This window comes from Dromiciops gliroides, chromosome 3 (genome assembly GCF_019393635.1).
Source record: "Dromiciops gliroides isolate mDroGli1 chromosome 3, mDroGli1.pri, whole genome shotgun sequence".
Taxonomy (NCBI): Eukaryota; Metazoa; Chordata; class Mammalia; order Microbiotheria; family Microbiotheriidae; genus Dromiciops; species Dromiciops gliroides.
In genome coordinates this window covers 569,663,236-569,685,956 of record NC_057863.1, presented here as the reverse complement: position 1 = coordinate 569,685,956, position 22,721 = coordinate 569,663,236, and the positions used below count along the sequence as shown (strand labels likewise).

Below are 22,721 nucleotides of genomic sequence, written 5' to 3'. Positions count from 1 at the left end.
ACCAGAGGCTAAACAATCTGTTCTATGTGTAATAGGAAGAGGGACAAGGGTTGGGGACATCAGGGCATGTGAAAAAATCGGGAAGAATCAATCATTAGGGAGAATGAGATAGTGAGTTAATGAGAATTGAATACAAATATGACAGTTCACAAAAGTGAACATCTGACACACATTATTAACACTTCATTTATGTAATGATTACTTACCTGGCAATTTTAACTCTACAGAATGTAGTCATGGCCCAGAAAGGCAAGAAGGGCTTCTAAGCCACCAAGATAAATGTGACCCAATCTGTCCCCAGAAGTCCATGCTCTTAACTCAAAGGAGCTTACCTCAGACCCTGATGTATGGTGTGTATCTACTCCTATTCTAGACCCAATGCTAATACAGGTGGTTACCTACTTTCTTAGCTCAAAGCAGTCTGGAAGGGAGTGCTAGCTAGCAAAGGAAAAGAAAGAAAAGCAGTAACAAGTTTTCTCAAAAAAGCGTAGCAGTGGGGCAGCTAGGTGGCACAGTGGATAGAACACAGACCCTGGATTCAGGAGGACCTGAGTTCAAATCCAACCTCAGATTGCCTCACTAAAAAAAACAAAAACCAACCAACAAACAAACAAAACACAAACCAAAAAAGCATAGCAGCCTAGGACCATTGGTGTGGGGAAACCAAGCCCTACACACCCTAAAAGCTCCTCGGGAACACAATATAATGCCTGATGCCCATAATGATAATTCTGTATCATCAAGAAAATGTCAAATTATGCCCTGTAAGAAGTAAATACACGGGCAGCTAGGTGGCACAGTGGATAGAGCACTGGCCCTGGATTCAGGAGTACCTGAGTTCAAATCTGGCCTCAGACACTTGACACTTACTAGCTGTGTGACCCTGGGCAAGTCACTTAACCCCCATTGCCCTGCAAAAAAACAAAAAAAAAACAAAAACAAAAAAAAAAGAAGTAAATACACAGGGGCAGCTAGGTGGTGCAGTGGATAAAGCACTGGCCCTGGATTCAGGAGGACCTGAGTTCAAATTCAGACTCAGATACTTAACACTTGCTGTGTGACCCTGGACAAATCACTTAATCCTCACTGCCCCCCCCCCCAAAGTAATTACACAATCTATTTCATGTTTTTTTAAAAATTAATTATGGGGGCGGCTAGGTGGTACAGTGGATAGAGCACCGGCACTGGAGTCAGGAGTACCTGAGTTCAAATCCAGTCTCAGACACTTAACACTTACTAGCTGTGTGACCCTGGGCAAGTCACTTAACCCCAATTGCCTCATTTAAAAAAAAAATTAATTATGCACTTCAACAAGACCAAATAAATACATTCTGAGTATAATCTGCTTTAGAAAATATTTCTATAGAACAATAGCCAAAATAAAAGTCTTTGGCACCTAAAAGGGTAAGGATTAGTTCATGATAGCCATCCCCAATGATGCTAAAGTATTTCTCTAGAAGGAAGGTCATTGGACTTCTCCCTTGTTAAGACAACAAAGACCAGAAAAAAAACCTAACATACTGAACTGAAAACTTAATTAAATTCAATAAACACTTACTAAGCACCTTTCCTTGTGGGCAACAGGACACGAAGCCAGATGCCAGAGATAGAATAGTGAAATAGAACCTTGACTCTTATGGTCTATAAAATATAGTACTACTAGACCAGTAATTGTCTCACAACTCAGTCTGCCATGCCTATATGGTTCTTATAATGGACAAAATTATTGATGTGGGATTGAGACAAATATTCAGGGACCTAACAAAATCCTACTTACTGATCCCATCCTAAAAAAAAAATTGAACATACTAAAATTCCAACTCAGTTCAAGCTCTACCTAAAGTGTATTGAGATAAGAATGAGGCAACAAAATACAGAGTAAATGGTACCGGAATTGCCAAGAGTTCTTTCATACTTACAGATTTCCCTTCTGCCCAAATCACGGCTCCAACTCCTGTTTTGTGATCCTCTGAAAGAATCAACCCCCCCCCCAAAAAAAAAGCATAACTTAGTAAGAAATTTGAGCCACCTAGTGTATGGAGGAAAAAGTGCTTTTTTGTAAGAAAAACTTAAATCCTAATATGGTTCACATTTACATAGTGCTTTAATTAAGTAGGACAAGTCTTATGCCTACTTTGCAGATGAGGAAAAAACTTGGAAATATTAAATTACTTTCCCATCATCACATAGCTAAGAAATGTCAGATATATGCATGTTTTTACAATGGTTTTTTTCTTTTATTTTAATGGGAGGTGGGGCAGATTTTTGTTAATTGAACTAAAACATTTTTTGTTTTTGTTTTTTTGCGGGGCAATGGGGGTTAAGTGACCTGCCCAGGGTCACACAGCTAGTAAGTGTCAAGTGTCTGTGGCCGGATTTGAACCCGGGTACTCCTAAATCCAAGGCCGGTGCTTTATCCACTGCGCCACCTTGCTGCCCCCTAAAACATTATTTTTTAAAAAAGCAATTCCAAAGCCAGGATTTAGCAGCCGGTCTTCTAACTCCTGAGTCCAGAGCTCTTCCAAAACACTCCACTGTTGCTTTGATAACAACAGATCTCTTCACTGTTCCCAGAAAGGTACTGAAATGGAACTGGAAGGCTTCCTTCCAGTGTAGAAAATCAGATGCTGCATACTAGTGCTTGGCCGGGATGGGTGAGCTGACCATATATGCCATCTTTATGACTCATGCCCTGTTGCTGCCAGGGTGAATCTGCATGACAGCCAGAAAGTGGGAAGGACACTGGGATTGGAGATAGTTTGCTTTTAAGTCCTAGCTTTAAAATCTTGGGCCTTAATTTCTTTAGCTTTAAAATGGGGGCATGTTGGGGCAGCTAGGTGACACAGTGGATAGAGCACCGGCCCTGGAGTCAGGAGTACCCGAGTTCAAATTCGGCCTCAGACACTTAACACTTACTAGCTGTGTGACCCTGGACAAGTCACTTAACCCCAATTGCCTCACTTAAAAAAAAAAATGGGGGCATGTTTGCTCAGGATTATTGTGAGGAAATCCAAAGGGCTCTAAAACTATTAAGGGCAGCTTGGTGGAGCAGTAGATAGAGTACCAGGCCTGGAGTCAAGAAGACCTGAATTCAAATCCGACCTCAGACACTTATTAGCTGTGTGACTCTGGGCAAGTCATTTAACCCTGTTTGCTTCAGTTTCTTTATCTGTAAAATGAGCTAGAGAAGGAAATGGCGAACCACTCCAGTATATTTGCCAAGAAAATTCCAAATGGGGTCACAAGAGTAGGGCAGGACTGAAAAAACTGAACAACAACAACATAATTGCATTAATTGCTATGAACTTTTAAGCTGAGTGAGTAGTGTCTGTAGGCAGACCATTTCATAGACACAACTAGGTCTAAGTGTAACTTTTCAAATCTTCCTCTAAAGTAGCATGTCACAGTTGCAAATCTTACCCCCCAAAAGTGAGGGGATGAAGTTATGTAAAAGTTTCTAAAATAGTGGGTTTAAGGTTTTCATATTGCTCACAGAAATATTCAGATCTTACCTCCTATAATTCTGGTATAGTCTAGTCATGGAAAAGACATTAAAATCTTATGGGGGGGGGGAGCAGCTAGATAGAGCAGTGGATAGAGCACCAGCCCTGGAGTCAGGAGTACCTGAGTTCAAATCCGGCCTCAGACACTTAACACTTACTAGCTGTGTGACCCTGGGCAAGTCACTTAACCCCGACTGCCTCACTAAAAAAGGAAAAAAAAGAAAAAGAAAATCTTATAGGAATGGTCTTGTGGGAAAAAGTGTAAACAAATGCATTTGAAAAGTTATTTAAGCTGTTGCTACAAGGTTTATAAAAAAAGATTATGTTTAAAACACATTTTGCTCCTTCCCTGTCCTTTCTCAGTTTACCTCAAAAAGGAACAAAAAACTCAATTTGTGACCTCGTGTTCATTTCTAAAGCAAGTGACAGAAGTCATAAACATAAAATATAATAAGAATGAAACCTCAGTGCTAAGAAAAGTTGTACTGTGTGTAATAAACAGAAATCTGAAACAACAAAAAAATTCAAGTCCAAGTTTTATGGGTCTGTTCCTCCCACCAACATAAGATTTAGTTTTGTTTTTTTTTGGAGGGGCAATGAGGGTTAAGTGACTTGCCCAGGGTCACACAGCTAGTAACTGTCAAGTGTCTGAGGCTGGATTTGAACTCAGGTCCTCCTGAATCCAAGGCCAGTGCTTTATCCACAAGATTTAGTTTTAAACTTCTGTGGCAAGGTTAACTATGTTATTAAAAAACCCCACAATAACACTTTATATTTATTCCAGGGTCCCTAGTGTAAGAATTTTAACAAAGCTAAAAGGATGAAAAACATAAAGTCACTCAAAAATCCCCACAGATGTGCAACCATCTTGAGGTCTTTTAAAGCAGAATTTGGAGCTCATTTCTCCCAGTGGATTAAATAAATAACATGTTGAAAGATCAATTTCTTCAGTATAAACACAAAGAAACCTCATGTCATTGATATTTAACCATGGGAGTGATTGATAATAGAATTAATTCTTTGGATATGAGGAAAAAATCACTCCAAGGACTGAAATCTATATTTATCCATCCACCCATCCCATAGCACACAAAGCCAATTACCAACATGTAGCAGTGAAAAAATCCCCCTAATTCTTCGCTTTTGCCAAAGTAAAAATTTCCACTTAATCAGATTAAGGAAATTTAGGATAGTACGACTGTCACCCAACATTTGTTTCTTTTTTCTTTTCAAAAGCAATTGTCAACTTGCATTTTACTTTTCCTCTAAATTCTTTGTGAGGTAGGTACAGATTTGTTTGCAAAATGTTTGTAAGGTATTGTGAATGGTGGTATTACTATCCCCATTAAACACAAGAGGAAACAGAGGGAGACAGAAGTTATGTGACATGCCCAAGGTCATATAGCTAGTAAATGTTTTAGCCTAGATTAAAATTCAGGTCTTCCTAACTTCTAGGCCCAGCGCTCAGTACATTCTGGTACCACCTAGCTGTTACATATCAACAAAATGGGTATGGAAAAGCTGTGACTAGAACTCAGGTCTAGGTTTCCAGCCTAGTATCCTTTCTATAATTGTAGCCTTACTATAGGCACCAAGTATTTAGTTATTCATAACCAAGATTTCCCAAACAATATCATACTGCTATGTGGTCTTCTGGGCTTAAGCAAACAATGTAATTAAGGATTTTCATTTGGGGATCAACCCCTTAATTTCAATCTGATGACTGTCAGAAAGAATAAGAAAAATGGTCTGTCAGTTCTGGTTAAGAAGAGAATGAATTACAAAAATCTTCATTACAGGTTTTTAATGGTATAGGGACTTAGACCTGTGATTTCACCAGTATAGGGAATTCCCAGGGTAAGGAAACTATCAGTGCATATCCTCACCTTCTCTGCAAGGTAAATGCAGAAATAAATTCTCATCTATACAAGATTTAGTCCCTGTTTTGGAAGCCTCAAAGCTATGGAAGAAATGTCTAAATATACTTTCCTCTCAGTCTAAAATTTTATTGAAACTGTTCTTGCTACTCTCATCATTCTCATCATTCTCTCAGCTGACAACAGTGAGAAGTTCAAATTTATAATGAATGAGGAAAATTCAGAGGTTTGCCCCAATAGGGTTCTGAAACAGAGACTCACAGGTGCTAGAAGAAACCTTAAAGATTATTCAGTCCAACCCCATTATTTTTCAGACTGTTTCTGTTAACATCATAGAATGCTGGCAAGGATATTTTATAGTCTCTGTGGTTTCAAACAATTTACTTTAGAAGTCTCATCTTATAGGTTTCTGATATTAAAAACAGTAACTGTAAAGCACCTTGAACTTAAGCTTAATTTATGTTAGAAATAAAGGAACAGCTTATCAAATCAATAATTTCTCATCAAAAACAGCAGATTGCATTTGCTTTAAAATGGAGTAATTTCTGCCTAAATAACATGAGGCGAAAAAGCCCAAAGAAAATGAAACATTCCCTTTTTTTTTCTTTCTCTAGTCAAAATTGGGATGTTGTATCACATGTATCATTCATAATCAATTTGAAATAAACTAGTCATATTGACATTTTGGATAAAATAACAAATTTATTTGTAAATCTGTGCCTTCAATAACAACTCACATATACATACGTATCCATCTGTATATATGAGAAAAGAGAGAGGAGAGAAGGCTTTAAGATTTGCAAAATGTTTTTCTCCTACCCACTCTAAAAGATAGGTAGTACAAGTATAATTATTCCCATTTTACAGGTAGGGAAGTTGAGGATCTGAGAGATGAAGTCACTGGCCCGTGATCACACAATTCTAGTGTCTAAGGGAGAATCTGCAAGTCTGGCACTCTTTCCACTCTGTATACCAGGCTGTTCTTCAATGTCTCCCATTACATATTATGAAAGTAGCTGTTGTTCGCTACCCCATCTTCATCCAGCACTTTCATGAATTAATTACGTTTTTGGAGTTTGGAAAAGGACAAATTATACTAAAACTTATTATCTTTGGACTTTTAAAGGAACATTATTCTGATATGTACTAACTAGGTAAAGAGAAATCCATCTGGATCAGAGGCACCTTTCAGTGATGTAGTTCAAAGGGGGAAGGGTGAAAGCAGTGTCCTACCTGACCCTCAGTTTCCTCACCTATAAAATGATAGGGTTGGACTAGATAGCGTTCCAGGTCCCTTCCAGCTCTGGATCCATGATTCTTCCCTCAGAGAACCTTTCTCCGGAGCTGCTAACACACCAAAACTGACGGCTGAATTCTGCTTTCTCTCTTCTGCCTGCCCTTTGGTGGAAGGGCTAATAAGGAGAGGGGTCAAAGGTAGGCAAAGAAAGAATCCTCTAGATAATCACACCCTAAGTAATTACAACTTTGACTCCATAAATGTGCCAGATAGATCACAAGGAATTGAAATACTATTTTAATAGTACTACTGCCTAGCCAAGTGTTCCATTCATCTATGCTATAATATGCCAAATGAGTCTTTAAAAGCAAATGAAATGCTAACATGAATTAGCTGAATTGCAGCAATGTTTCTGATACAAATATGCTACCAGCAAGCCCCAATTTACAAACTAAGAGCAACTCACCGGTCCGGTAGGCCAATAACCTGGCCTGTACCATGCAGTGCCTTGCAATTTCTTGTGGTAAGCTTTGATTGTGAATGTCATTAATCTGTTCTGGATTGCTACAATAAAATCCGAAGTGTTTAAAGTTGGGCACACTGGAAGCTACTGTGGCCAAAAGTAGAATAAGGTCTTTCATGTTTTGCCTTAGATTGCTAAAGTATGGATTTTCACACAGGTTCTCCAAGCCTATAGTCATCAATATTTGCTTATGCATTTCTTCATTTGAAACCAGAAATAACATTTCATATTCCTTTATTCTTTCTTGTTTACATTCAAAATAAAAGTCAGAGTTAAAGCCAGGCTGTGTTTTTGCAATTCTTTGAATAAAATCACATTTGTAGGAGGTTTCCTCAACAAACTGCACCATATAACACACCAAAGGTTGAAGCAAGACACACACATGGGCCCGACTGTTTGACTTCAATCTTTCCGCTGCTTTGGCATCTAGTTTTGCATCTCCAGTATTCAATGGATTGGAAGCTTCAGTGAGCAAACTTATTTCTGGATCAGCAGGCCAGTAGGAAATTCGGTTCACTCCAGCTGGAACACAAGATGTAAAAAATCTGAAACACCGTGAACATATCTGAACATTACCTGAAAGATCCTGATATCTGGATTTTTGTGATAAGCCCACCATCAACAAGGCAAAAACTTGGATACTCCGAGACAATGGAGGTCCATCTGCCTGTGATGCAGACTCAGAGAAAGGGCTACTAGAAGTGGTTTTCAAAGCATGATCCCAGAGCTGTTGTTGGGATGAGAGAGTGCTTTCGAGTCCATGAGTTGTAGCAATATTTACAGTATAGAAATTTTTGAACTTCGTTTTATGACATAGTTTACAAGATATTTAATAAAACCCTTTGTTAGTTCATTAACCTTTTTGTTATCTCATAAGGAGTAACATCTTCTAATCTTCAATGGGGGAGGAATCCTACTGCTAAGCAGATATGGGTGAGATTAGTAATCTCCAAGGTATTTTACCCCACCAAAGTAGCCCATTCATTCAAACATTTATTAAACACCCTGTGCAGAAAACTACATGAGGGGACAGGAGGATGGGGAAGACAAAGCTTAGGAGAGTCACATCATATAGATTTACTGCTGAAAGAGATTATAGTGCCTGACCTTATGGAGGCTAAAGTCTACAAGACTTAAAAAGTTTGCTCAGAGACAATGTTCTAATTATGTCTGCTTCCTCTTATTCTTGAATTCTTGGACTGCAAAGGAATTATGGTGGCTTCTTCAAAGCCAAGAAGAGGAATCATTCCTTTGCCTCTTACAGCAATATCCCCCTTTCTTCTGGATTGCAGAAAGTGCTCATATTCCATTTCCAAATCAGCTTTGCTCCAAATGAGTACCATGGCTGATGAAAACTGATGCCTTTGTGTTTCTTGGAACAATTATTCAAGATAAAGTGAGAAGGAAAAATTCTTAAAAAAGGCCCTTGTACCAGTAGCAGATACCGCAGAAATGTTTACTTCATTATCTTAATGGTAGCTAAAGACAAGGAAGAACAATAAAACCATAGAAACCCAATTCATTGTTAAAGGATTTGAACGTCTGAGAGGATCAAATCATACCTCTCAAGAGATAGAGTAAATGTGATTACACATACTATGTAATGGCATATACCCAGCTTTCTTATATCAAGTTACATATAGATCTTCCTCCCCCCAACAACATTCTAAGTGAGTTCTACTGAAGACTGCTTCTAGCTTTCTCCATTTCATCATCTCACTAAATCTAGACACTTCTTAATTGAAGGAAAATTGAGCATACCTTAATTTTCCCCTTCATATAAGATTATTTTTAATTTCTAATTTCTAATACAATAAACCCTAATTCTTAACAAGTTTAAAAAGGTTTTCAGTATATTATGAAAAGCATCCTGTTCAACTGTCTACATACAATAGTTGGGCCTACACATAAATATTTACTGAGCTCAAGAGTGGAATGGTCATATGTAATTTTCAGATGAATAACAAAACAAGGATGCATAAAACTAGAAGAAATGAAGATGTAAATGGAAACACAAAGAGGAAAGATACTGGACACAAGAAAAAGAAAAATTAGTACTAAACTCCCCCATTCATGTCGCTAAGGTCCAACTTCTAAAGAAGTACTTGTAGTACTTCTCAATTTTGAGTGGCAAACATGCTGACATTTGAAGTTAACCAATCACAGAAATTCACAGTCATGAAACAAGGCAAAAACAGTAGAGTAAAATAAAATGAAAGTATCTAGCACTCTTCATCTGTAGTCCACTGATTCTTATGAAAAGGGATTAATTCATCCCATAATTTTGTCCCCTATTTCTAATCTATTATAAAATGCTCTAAGTTCTTCTTTTGTAAAGTCTCTGCATCCATATCTTACTTTCTATTATGACCTTATTTCAGGCACTTATCTCACACCTAGATCACTTTAATAGTCTCCCATTAGGAGAACATAAACAGCCCCTATCTTTCCTTCGTCTCTTAACCATCCTCTACAACACCATCAGATCAATCTTTCTATAAACACTGTTCTCATCATGCTTTAACCCTGCTCAAAAACTTTCAATGGCTCCCAATTATCAAGAGCATGATCCTTCTCCCCTCCAAGTGGTAGATCACAAGTGATGAATCAATTACAAAACTAACCAAGTAGATGGAAGGGCATTAACTATCACCTTGTCAGAGCTATAACTAGTAATTCTGGAACTCAGAACGAGTAGCATTAAAGATGCCCTAAGATACCAAAACAGGACCAAGATCCTACTGAAAGAAGAGTCCCAAGGACACTGTTCTATGGGGGATGTAGGAAGAAGAGCATAGCCAGGCCAGAAACCAGAGAGGAGTTAATCCAGGATGTAAGGACTAGGGAGCGTCAAGGAGTATGCCATCTGGTAATTTTAATTATTCTTTTTAACTAGATTCTAAATTTAGTTGTTTCCAGAGCTGAAAGTGACTAAGTATTGTCAGCATTCTCAAAATTGTCATGCCCTGGTCAACCTGCCCTAGTACAGCGCTGTACTTTGTTTCCCTTCTCAGCCAGTATTTTCGGTGGGAAAGGAAATGAGGCCAAAACTCATCATAGCTCCATCTGACACCCCCCCACACCCCCGTAGAAATATACCTAAAAGTCTCAAGGAGGAAGCCCTATGGCTTCTCATCATATACTATTCCACGCTGGAAATGCCCCATGGTTCTCAATCATTAGTTCTTCCCCATACCCAACCTCCTTCCCATGGGCCATGACCATCGATCTAAGGCTTCTGGTTAAATAAAAAATAGCTGCTCTCCACAAAAAGGCTTGGGGACTTCTAAGATGGAGGATAAAAATCCAAATGTGATTAGCATTCAAGACCCACAACAATATGTCCTTTTTAATCTAGTTCTTAATATTCAACAACACAAACACTCTATGTCTATCCATTGACCCTTTAACACTACTTGGTTCTTACTACCTCTATGACTTTCCTCATGCTATTCTGTCCTATTGAAATTGTATCTATCCCTTAAGATCCACTCCCTCCATAAAGCTCTGTCCAACCATATCAAATTACGATGACCTCTCTCTTCCTTGAAATCCTTTATTTACTATATTATTCATCTGATAATTTTTGTAAATACTGCCCTGAATTTTCATCTTATGTTTCATGTATGTTTTATCTCCCTGCTAAAGACTTCTTGAGAACAAGAATGACTCTGTAAATCCCCAGAATCTGCATATATGGTAGTCATCCAATAAATATTTGTTAAAAAATTATTTTCTTAGTTATCTCTTATTAGAATAGAATTAGATTTTTAAGGGATTAGGATTAGACAGTATATTTCCTTCAATTTAATGCTGAGGAAACTGAGGCACAGAAGTTAAAGTGGCCTAAGACTACTAGTCAGTCAGTGGCATACCTTGTACTAGTACACAGAATTTAACATGCTGCTTCCTTGTAGCTATATGACTGTCCTCAGCTAAACTTTATTTAATCTGCAATGATACCTGTTTCCAATATGCATTTCTACACTTACCATTTACAATCATTTTCAAACAAGCTGAACATGGTTTTCTGGAAAAATAAAGATCACAGTTTTTCATCTTTGACCCATGTCTAATAAGAGCAATTTGCCCAGCATGTAAATCTTCACTAGAACAATGGAGACCAACAATTTTCATGTTTTTCACCACCACAAGACCAGTTTTCTTCACCTATATCAAAATACAAAATATTATTTCATTAGAGTCGGCACATTTAGAGAGCATCCCATAGATAACACTTGGCTTATTCTAGTAAAACAAAAGGACTGGCTTTCTCATCTGAAAATGGAATGTGCAGAAACATCCTGAGGGCAGGTACCACTTACTATTTATTTTAGAAACCCCAAGGCCTTGCACAGAGTAGGTACTTAATGTCAGATGAGTTTGGTGAATTTATTCTAAAGAAATACTGTAAAAGTTTAATGTTTACTTGACTATGTTCAAGAGTTCCCAACCTATATTCTATTATCCAAATTATTCACAAAGCTTGTAGAGATGTCCTTAGCTTGTCCTGGTGATCTGTGGTAATATAAAGCATAAATAAGCGAATTTTTTTAGTTCTGAAAAGTGGAAGGGCTACATTCCATAGAATAACCTTCCCAGGATCACAGAGTAATAGTATTTCTGAGGGATGACAGAGCTATAGATTTTTAAAAAGGGAAACTTCCTAAATTATTACTAAAAATGATGTACAAATCAGGGAACAACAAAATAGGAACATTCAATACATTTATCAAATATATATCAACCTCTGACCTACCATCTACTAAAAAGATTGAAGTATAAAACTGTCAGTGATGGGTTCAATGTTTTTGCTAACTAGGGCAAAAGGAATCTTCTGTAATGTATTTTAACTACCTTTTTTGCATGCTTAATGCTGTCTACTGTTAATAACAGTAGACTGACATGTTTTTTATCCACCCCTGACTAAAAATCTACCTATCACGATCTCATGAGATAACAGCTAAACATAGATCAGCTTGAGTTTTTAGAAGGCTGGAATGAATAAAACAGTGCAATATCATGGAAAGGGCTCAGGCTTGGGAGTCCTAAGACCTGAGTTCCAGTTCTGGACCTGTGCCTCAGTTCCCTTGCCTGCCTGTATAATGAGGGAGCTGGAAGGTCGTCTTCCAGCCCCACAGTCTATAACAGCAAGGTCACACAATCAGCTAGGTTCATAATACAGTAATGAAGCAGAGGAGAACAGTCTCAAGTTAAGAAATCAGCCATCATGTGGAGTGCCACTATTATAACAGGGACTAAGATCTTAAGCACAAGATTCCAATAGAGATAAGTCATTCTTTGGGGGATAGTCCATCCCAACCCCAAACATTTACCAAAGCTCTCCATCAATGATAATGATGTCAGACGCCACCCAGAACCACTCAGCAAACACAGCTCTTAGCTCCTAAGAATGCAATAGCCCCAGCCCCAGCCCCTGCTCCTGCTCCCCATACCCCAGCCAATAAAGGCCAGGGGCTTCCTATTGCCTCCAGGAGTAAATAGAAGCTCCTCAGCTTGGCCCTTCAGAACCGTCCCCTCTTTCCTTTCCAGTCCTCTTCCATCTTACCCCCAACCCTACACTCTGTGACCCAGTGACCCTGGTCTCTTTGCTGTTCCTGGCACACGTCCCTCCAGCTCCCAATTCCAAGCACTGTCGTTGGCAGTCAGTCCACCAAGCAGAGAATGTTCTCCTTCCTCATCTCTACCTCTCTCTTGGCTTCCCTGGCTTCTTTCAATTCTCAGGGAAAGACAGGGGCCACTAGGTGGCGCAGTGGATAAAACACCCATTGTGGATTCAGGAGGAACTGAGTTCAAATCCAGCTTCAGACACTTAACACTTACTAGCTATGTGACCCTGGGCAAGTAAGTCACTTAACCCTCACTGCCCCACAAAAAAACAAACAAACAAAACAAAACAAAAATTCTCAGGGAAAGACAGCTTCTGCAAGAAGCTTATCCCAGACCTCCTTAATCTTAAAGCCTGTCCTCTGAGTTTGCATAACGTACCTCCTTTAGACTCAGTTCTGAGAATAAGGTCTGTTGTGTGGGTTTTTTTCTTAATCTTTACATCACCAGAGTTCAGCACAATGTCTGGCATATAGTAGGCATTTAAATGCTAGATAACGGACAATAAAGATTCTAAAAGATGCACAGGACACAAAAAGTATAATTATAAGCACAATTATAACTTTCATGTATGGTATGTGGAACTTGTCTTTAACATCACTACTTAAATATTACTTTATCACTTTAACATCATACCTTATGTATTATGAAGTAAATTAGGAAAGGATTTTACAATAAGCACAATCCAGTTACCTGTTGTTTGTCCTTCATTCTCAAGGAAAACCATGACATTGGGAAGTGATGTCATGATTTGCAGTGAATTGGATTTAAGTGAGGGAGGGCTGTACAAAGTCATCAGCCTCACTCTCTCCTCCAGAGCCATCTGGGTCCAGTGGCAAGATATAGATCAGGTCCACTGGAGATGGCCCTGGATGTTTAAGGCAAATGGGGTTAAGTGACTTGCCAGGGTCATACAGCTAGTAACAGTATGAGGTCAAATTTGAACTCAGGTCCTCCCAACTTCAGGGCTAGTGCTCTATCCACTTTGCCACACAACTGCCCCACAGCAGAATCCAAAATAAGTGAAAAGGAGAAATACAGCAAGGTACATGATCGCCATTTTTTAAATCAGGCACAGGCTTCTTGGAGGACATGGAGTCTAAGAAGCTGTTTGATTTCTGAGAGACAGAGATAATGAGGGAAGCTCAAGGTATAAAACAAATGAAGTCTCAAAGGTGGAAGTGAGATGGATGAAGGGGAAAGGGTAAATCTGTCTACATTAAAGGAGAGAGAGGGACAAAAGGATAAAGCAAGAGAATAAATTATTTCAAGGAGAGTTAAAGGAGCCTTGTTGTCTGCCTAGATCCTTAGGTGTGAAAGTTACTGTCAGGATCAAATATGCACGTGTAGCTACTGTGTGCTTAGAAAGTGCTTTTTACTTAAAGGGGGAAAAAAAAGGATCACTGTACACCGACTCTGTAAAGTCAGAGTTCTTACTTTAATGTTCCTAAACATAAAAAATGACAGAAAATTCTTTTTTTTCCTCTAAAGAAACATAGTTCTAGGTGGGTTTTTTTTTGTTGTTGTTGCTTTCAACTTTATGATTCAGTATATGGATTTTTTATAAAATATTCTCTAGCTTTTGTATAAATCTAAACCTCACTTTAAAGTCCCCTTAAAATAAAACAAAACACACACACAAAAAAAAACTTTTGAGAAAGCACCACAGAGAGGGAACTAAAATGTTTTGAAAATATGAACTGCACTCCCAACTGTGGGCATGCATACTTGATTTCCTTAAGAATAAAGGCTGATTTTTAAAAAATTTGTTTTTGGCTTTTCTTTGTTTAATCATCATCAGGTGCATGGCAGACACTTAGGAAATGCCAGCTGATTTATTGACTGAAATACGGTATTCTTTGGAGTGCCTCGATGTCATTTCTAGATGGAACCATTTGATAGAACGTTTATTCCTTGAGTCAACCAACTGAAAAATAGGGGAAAACACTAATTAGTTTACTTAAAATAAAATCAGGAAACTTAAATATTTTTCTCATCCATTAAACAAAAGATCCAAAAATTATACAGAAAGAATCTGCTTTAAAGTTCAAAAGGAAAACAGAATGTATGAAAGGTTGATGCCAAACTGCAATCTTATACAGCCCATGTGCCTTAAAAAAAAAAAAATCTATCCAGGAAGCTTGCACAAGGGTAATTAAAACCCAGTGATTTCTAAAGTTTCTACTGGCAGAGTACAAATTGGGGGCTCCTTGTTCATCTTTCTGAAACAACCCTATTTAGGAAAGATCACAATGGACTTACCATTATGACATTTCTGTACGGGAGACAGGTGCAGAAATGTCCAGGACTTAGAGATTGATCCTGACAAAAATGCAATTTGTTTCAATCAAGAAAAAGGCACTAGAATCAATCAGATGCAACAGGGACAACAAATATTGACTGATATGGAACATCCTCTTAAAAGGCCTCCTTTCTTGTTAAGTTAAAATCAACAGTAGCTTTTACATGATTGGAAAACATTTGTGGAACAATCTTTAAAAGGCTCTTTCAGCTAGGCCTAGGATAACAGATTTAGAAGTGGAAGAGACCTCAGAAAACATTTATTCCAACCCTCTCATTATACAGATGAAGAAACCAAAGACTAGAGAGATCAAGTGACTTCTTCTTAAAGGCATATTGCTAAATATAGTAATGAAATAGCTATACATAGGCTATTAAACATTCACGTCTGGGGGCAGCTAGGTGGTGCAGTGGTTAAAGCACCGGCCCTGGATTCAGGAGTACCTGAGTTCAAATCTGGCCTCAGACACTTGACACTTACTAGCTGTGTGACCCTGGGCAAGTCACTAAACCCCCATTGCCCCGCCAAAAAAAAAAAATTCACGTCCAATGAAATCAAGAGACCTCCCACTGAAATAGGAATTATATTTTTATCATGTGTGATTTTAAGAAATAATTCACATTCATATTTACTGTCACTTTCCTCCCACAAAGCCTGTGAGGTAGGTTTTACAGATAAGAGAAGTGGGGGGGTGTGGTGTCCTTGGACAGAGTCAGGCAAGTTAGTGACAGCACCAGCACTTGAAACTAAATCTTCTAACGCCTGGGCCAATCCTCCCATTATAACACAAATGCCAGTCTCCATCATGTCCTCCTTCTAAGTGTGCTTTAAATGAGTGCACAGAATTTGGATGGATCTTGCTTTTTTGCAGGGGTGGTGGGGAAGATTTACTTATTGAACAATTAATCAATTGCACTAAGGTGGCATGCTGACAAGTTCAGACTGTTCCCAGAAGTGAAAAACAGGATTAAGTGTGATATTATGTAAGATTCATTTTTTCCTACAGAAACACAGGTCTAGTTATTTTTCTCTTGCTTTTGACTTTATGATTCAGTATACAGATTTCTTAACACAAAATGATTTAGCTTTTGTATAAATATAGAATACAGTTATATCCAAAAAGGGCAACATGTACTGAATTTTAAAGTAAAACATTAAAATTATCTTGAAATTGGAGAACCAAGAATTCTACTTTTTTCCCTCATATTTATCTAAGTGCCAAGGTTTTAAACACAAACTCCCTTTATTCACTTTATTAGCCTACTTCAGGCTCTTCTTGGTAAGCTGGAAAATAATGAAAATGTCAATTCTGAAACTCACTAATGTCATGTAGCCAAAAATCTCACCATTAAAATTTATTTCTCAAAACTGAACCAACCAAAGTGACCAGGACAATTGCATGAGATTTATTTAATACCTTGCAGAACCCTACAGAACATAATAACTTAATTATTTAATACCTTACCGAACATAAATCTTTTTTTTTTTTTAAGTGAGGCAACTGGGGTTAAGTGACTTGCCCAGGGTCACACAGCTAGTAAGTGTTAAGCGTCTGAGGCTGGATTTGAACTCAGGTACTCCCGACTCCAGGGCCGGTGCTCTATCCACTGCACCACCTAGCTGCCCCTTATGATTGTTATATTCTGATTCTATGATTCTGCGCCACTTAGCTGCCCCCAGAACATAAACCTTAAAGAAATGTCATAGTAGTAAGTTGGTAATAGATGGTAATTAAGAAAGAAGTCTTGGCCATGGAAGAATTCTTCAAAGTTACTCTAATAAATAATAAGTACAAACTTAAATCAGACTCAATCGACTTACATAAGCTTTTGAATCTACTTTCTTGCTTAGATTCCTAGGAATACTATTTACTTTACAGCATAATTTATTACTTTAAAAATTTTATTTATAAAGGTATATTCAAAATGTCAGAATTTTGGACGAAGATTTTCCATTCCAAAGTTTAAGAAACTCTGAAAAATTTTAAAGTCGCATTCCACTTGGGCAGTGTGATTTAATAAGATTCTCAAAAGGATTTAGGGAAACTAAATTCCTTTCAGTGAATCACTGTTTTGGATCCTGATTTTGCTTTATTTCACTAACAACTATGAAAGGATTCATGTGATCTTGTTCACTAAGTCATCTATAATTAAACACAGGCAATGAAGAATAGACTGCTATGGATAAGACTCAATATATCTACTATCTATTATCAGGGATTCACCACTTATTATTGCTGTTATTGTCAACAACAATGAACATACTCTTTGACCCAGGGACACTAATCTCTTGGCTATTCCACAAATGATGGATCTCTTGACCCAGGATTTCCTCTGGTGATCCTTCATGCCTAGGACAGTCTTTCTCCTCATCTCTGCTTACTGGTTTCCTGGGCTTCCTTTAAGTACTAACTAAAATCCTATTTTACACAAGTCTTTCCCAGTTCCTTTTAATTCTAGTGTCTTTCCTCTGTTAATTATCTTGTCTCCCCCATCAGACTGTGAATTCCACGAGAGCAGGGCCTGCCTTTTACCTCTTTTTTTTTTTTTTTTAAATGTCCAGTGCTTTGCACAAGACCTGGCACATAGTGCTTAACAAATGTTAAATATTAAGTAGGTGCTTAATAAATGACCACATTCATATAGCTTTTTCATCACAACAACCTAATAATTAGTATATGTATTAGAAAGTTAAAATGATTTACCCAAAAGCTATTATGTACCAAACCCAAGTTACCTTTCTCCAGGTAGCGTCTATCCAGCACTCAACACTATACAGTGGTATTTCATTCCCCATTTCCTCCTCACCACTTTTGTTTTCATAATTGTAGCAATACTTCATTTCCCTAAGTTTTATTTTCTGTACTGTAGATAAACAACTTACATTCACAGAGTCAGAAATAACATGAGTCATCTACACTAATATTTTACTAATATTGTATACTGAAATTCTAATATACATACATATGTATACTAATACACTAATATTACCATTTAAAAAAATCTTAAAAATGAACATAAAGGCAAAATAAACACAGAATATGATAAATTTATTTATACTTCAACCCTTCAAGGATCTGTGATTTTATAAGTATAGGACTTTTGCTATTGGTCTTCAAATGATGTGGCTGAAAAAAATTCCTTACCAACTAGCCAGCCTTGTGGTAATGCATTTCTTCCATATTTAAGGCAGGCAGCTAGACATAAACACAGTGCTCCACCTAACTCACACTCAAAGTCCTTCCAGAGCTCGTGGGTCCTTCTCTAAAGGCCAGATCTAGCTACCTTAATTACATTAGATGGAATACTCTTTTTTTTTTTTTTTTAGTGAGGCAGTTGGGGTTAAGTGACTTGCCCAGGGTCACACAGCTAGTAAGTGTTAAGTGTCTGAGGCCAGATTTGAACTCAGGTACTCCTGACTCCAGGGCCGGTGCTCTATCCATTGCGCCACCTAGCTGCCCCTGGAATACTCTTTATATAAAATATATGTATTTTTAAAAGAGTAAAGCAAATTTTAAATCACAGCAAGGTTAAATCCCAAATATCTCAGAAGCAACTTAAAACTATTCTTTTGCCTCTTGGCAGAGGCCTAAGATCATCATAAGAAAGGGGAAAGATAATCTCTAAGGTCAAAATCTATTTCTAAGAGTTAATTATCTTAAATCACAGGAAAAAGATACACAATCCCTTACAAAAATTAATGACACATCTTGTTTTACTACTTCAAATGAAAGGGGAATTGGTTTCTTACTTTATTACTTAAACTCACATTTTTTACTGTCAGGAATTTGACCCCTTTCTGAGGATACTATTTTAGTCAGCATGGCTTAATTAACTACATAAGTTTGTAGAAGTCCTAAACGCTAATTCAAATATTAGTTCATTTAAAATTGGTATGAAGGGAAAAGGACTCACATGTACAAAAATATTTGCAGCAACTCTTTTTGTGGTGGAAAATAATTAGAAATTGAGGGGATGTGCCCATCAAATGGGAAATGGCTGAACAAGTTGTGATATATGAATATAAAGGAATACCATTGTACTATAAGAAATGATGACCAGACTGATTTCAGAAAAACCTAGAAAGATTTACATGAACTGATGATGAATAAAATGAGCAGAACCGGGAGAACATTATACACAGTAACAGCAACACTGAATGATGATCAACTATGATAGACTTAGGTCATCTCTGCAATACAATGATCCAAATGACTCATGATGGAAAATGCTATCCACATCCAAAGAAAGAACTATGGAGTCTGAATCCATATTGAGGCATACTATTTTCACTTTTTTTGTCTGTTTTTTCTTTCTTGTGGTTTCCCCCTTTTGTTCTGATTCTTCTTTCACAACACGACTAATGTGGAAATATGTTTAACATGACTGAATATGTATAACCTCTAACAGATTGCTTGCTATCTTGGGGAGGGGGGATGCAAGGGAGGGAGAAAAATTTGGAACTCAAAATTTTACAAAAATGAATGTTGAAAATGATCTTTACATGTAATTGGGAAAAAATTGAAGATAAAATAGGTATGAAGTTGGTACAAGATTCATTTTTTATATTCTACTATAAACTTATGTTGTTTAGTTATAATTCTTTTTTTAAGAATAGAGTCTTTCCAGCAAAGGAAAATGACAAATATTGTAGGGGATATGGGGAAAATGAGACATTAATGCACTGCTGGTGGAATTGTAAACTGATTCAAACATTCTGTAGAACAATTTGGAACTATGGCCAAAGAGCTATAAAACCACACATACTCTTTAACCTAGCAATACCACTACCAGGTCGTATCCAAAAAGAGATAAAAAACAAAAAAAGAAAGGATTTATATGTACAAAAAATATTTATAGCAGCTCTTTTCTTGGAGCAAAGAATTCAAAATTGAGGGGATGCCCATCAATTGGGGAATAGCTGAACAAATTGTGGTATGTGATTATGATGGAATACTATTGTGCTATAAGAAATTATGAGCCCACATCCAGAAAAAAAGAACTGTGGAATGTGAATGCAGATTGAACCATATTATTTCAATTTTTTTGTTTTTTCAGGTTTTTCCCTTTAGTTCTGATTCTTCTTTCAGAATATGACTAATGCAGAAAGATGTTTAATGTGATTGTACATATATAACCTATATCAGATTGCGTTCTGTCTTGGGGAGGGCGGAGTGAAGGGAGAGAGGGAGAAAAATTTAGAATTAAAAATCTTATAAAGACAAATGTTGAAAACTATCTTTACACGTTACTGGAAAAAAATACTATTAAGACTAACCACGTGTAAATATAACTTTGAACATTCATTTTTATAGGATTTTGAGTTCCAAATTTTTCTCCTTTTCTTCTTCCCCTTCCCCTCCCATAGTTGACAAATACTTTGGGTAACTAAATTGAGCCTTGAGAAGTTCTTGACAGCATATAATAAAATAAATTTTAAATAGGAAAAAAAGAAATTATGACCAGGATGCTCTCAGAAAAACCTGGAATGACTTTACATGAGCTGATGCAAAGTGAAATGTATTGTGTCCAAAGTAAAAGAAGTACTGTAAGTAAGATGATCAACCGTGAAAGACTTGGCTATTCTCAACAATACAGTGATCCAAGAAAACTCTAAAGGACTTATGGTGAAAAATGCCATCCATCCCCAGAGAAAGAAGTAATGGTGTACAAACACAGATTGAAGCATTATTTTTTTTACTTTTATTTTTCTTGAGTTTTTTTTTTGTTTGTTTTCTTTCACAACTTGACTACTATGGAAATGTTTTGCAAGACTACACATACATAAATTATATTGAATTGCTTGCCTTCTTGTGTGTGTGGCGGGGTTGGAGAGGGAGGAAGGAAGATAATTTGGAACACAAAGTTTTTTACATGTAATTGGGGAAAAATAAAATGCTAAATAAACCCCTCAAAAAAGGAACAGAGTCTTTCAATAATACAAGCATTCAATTTATAGTACACTGATATCAGATTTTGTTTGAAAAAATATTTAAAATATACAATGATATCTATGATTTTGTTGATTATTGTTGAGTGGTGAATCGAGAGTAGCAAAAACTCCCTTACTAGAAATCTGTCCATCTTGAGAATGAGTTGGAAAAAAAAAATTCTAAGTGATCTTAAGAGGAACTGACAGAATACCTATTAAAATACTATATGTATTGAAATAAATCAATATAATTAATAAGCAAACTTATATTGATTTTGAATGTTGCATTTTTAACAAAACACTACCCCCCCCCCCAACTACTCATATAGCCAATTCACTCCCGCTGGAAGGGTCCAACCCCTTCACTCTACACAAGAGGATGAGACAGCTACTGAAAATCAGTCAAATTGATGGATTAGGTAAATAGGCAGGTAGGTAGATAACACAGACAGACATGGACAGATGTATGTTTTGTTTTCTTTTTTAATTCATTTACCTGTTTTTTGTCGATAGGTACTTTGGCCACATCTGCATTATCTCCCAAAGGTCCAAGTTCGTCTTCTTCCTTTCTCTGATTAACAACAAAAAATTTTTAAAGGTTAATATCTAGGCATATTCTGTGTTTAGTACCAGGTCTACATTTTCTTTAGCATATTCTTTTTCCTTTTATTTTAAAGAAATAACAAGAACTTTCATGTTTTTCTGCTGAGGCCACACCTTAAAAATAGTTATATAGAATAATTCCCTTTTTATTGATTTTCTTTCAGTATAGATTTTAGACAAGTTTATGTAGCCAATGTTGTCTTTTTCCATAGACATTTACATCTTCTATTAAGACAAAATTTTCTCTAGGAAAATAACTTCAAAGTTCATTACCATAAAGCCTACTACTTTAAGAGGTAAATTCTTAGAGCTATTTTTTTTTTATTACTTATACTAAATTTTCTAATCACAAATGAAGGGCTTGCCAAATTTTCATTCTCAACCAATTCTTTATTCTTCTTTAAGAAGAAGTTAATCAAGTATAATTTCCCCTCTAAATGGTCTTGCAACTTCGTAATTAAAATTATTCTCCATAGCCTTTAGAAAAATAATGAAAAATAATCAATCAGAACTGAATCAATATAGTTAAATTATTTTTATTAAAGATAAAACTGAGGGAAATATAATTGGCTCAGAGTCTAAAAGAGTTACAAAAGATGTGTAAAGGTTTTCTAAGAGTAAAAGCTAGGGATCTAGTTGTAGCTAGAAGGCAGAAAGATTAAATAAATTCTCAAAAGTTATCTCCACTTCAATGGCATTCCAATTCTTTTGGGGGGGGAAGGGGAGGAAATGGGGGTTAAGTGACTTGCCCAGGGTCACACAGCTAGTAAATGTCAAGTGTCTGAGGCCACATTTGAACTCAGGTACTCCTGAATCCAGGGCCAGTGCTTTATCCACTGCACCACCTAGCTGCCCGACATTCCAGTTCTTAAACACTGATAACTAACCTAAATTTATGTGTTAAGATTTACAAAGTATTGTTTTTTAAAATGTTTTCATCGATATTTTCTGCTTTGTTTACATCGCAACAGTATTACAAGTATCTCTCCCCTTACCTCTCCTAAAGAGCTACTCCATATGACAAATAGTATTTTTAGGGAGGAAAAAAAGTCAGCACAACTGATTAATACATTGAAAAGGTCCCAAAACATGCTATATTTAATACCTATGGATCATG

At 36.9% G+C, this 22,721-nt stretch overlaps 1 protein-coding gene across 2 annotated transcripts in view; it reads right to left on the bottom strand.

Annotated features, from left to right (window-relative positions):
- CDADC1 (cytidine and dCMP deaminase domain containing 1) overlaps positions 1–22,721 on the bottom strand; it is a 46,056-nt gene that overhangs the window by 10,395 nt on the left and 12,940 nt on the right. For both annotated transcript variants that reach the window (XM_043994126.1, XM_043994127.1), the window contains 4 exons: positions 21,498–21,572; positions 11,133–11,310; positions 7,084–7,662; positions 1,920–1,969 (listed from right to left, as the gene is read on the bottom strand). In XM_043994126.1, coding sequence (XP_043850061.1) covers positions 1,920–1,969; positions 7,084–7,662; positions 11,133–11,310; positions 21,498–21,572 — 882 coding nt within the window. The remainder of the gene's footprint in view (positions 1–1,919; positions 1,970–7,083; positions 7,663–11,132; positions 11,311–21,497; positions 21,573–22,721) is intronic.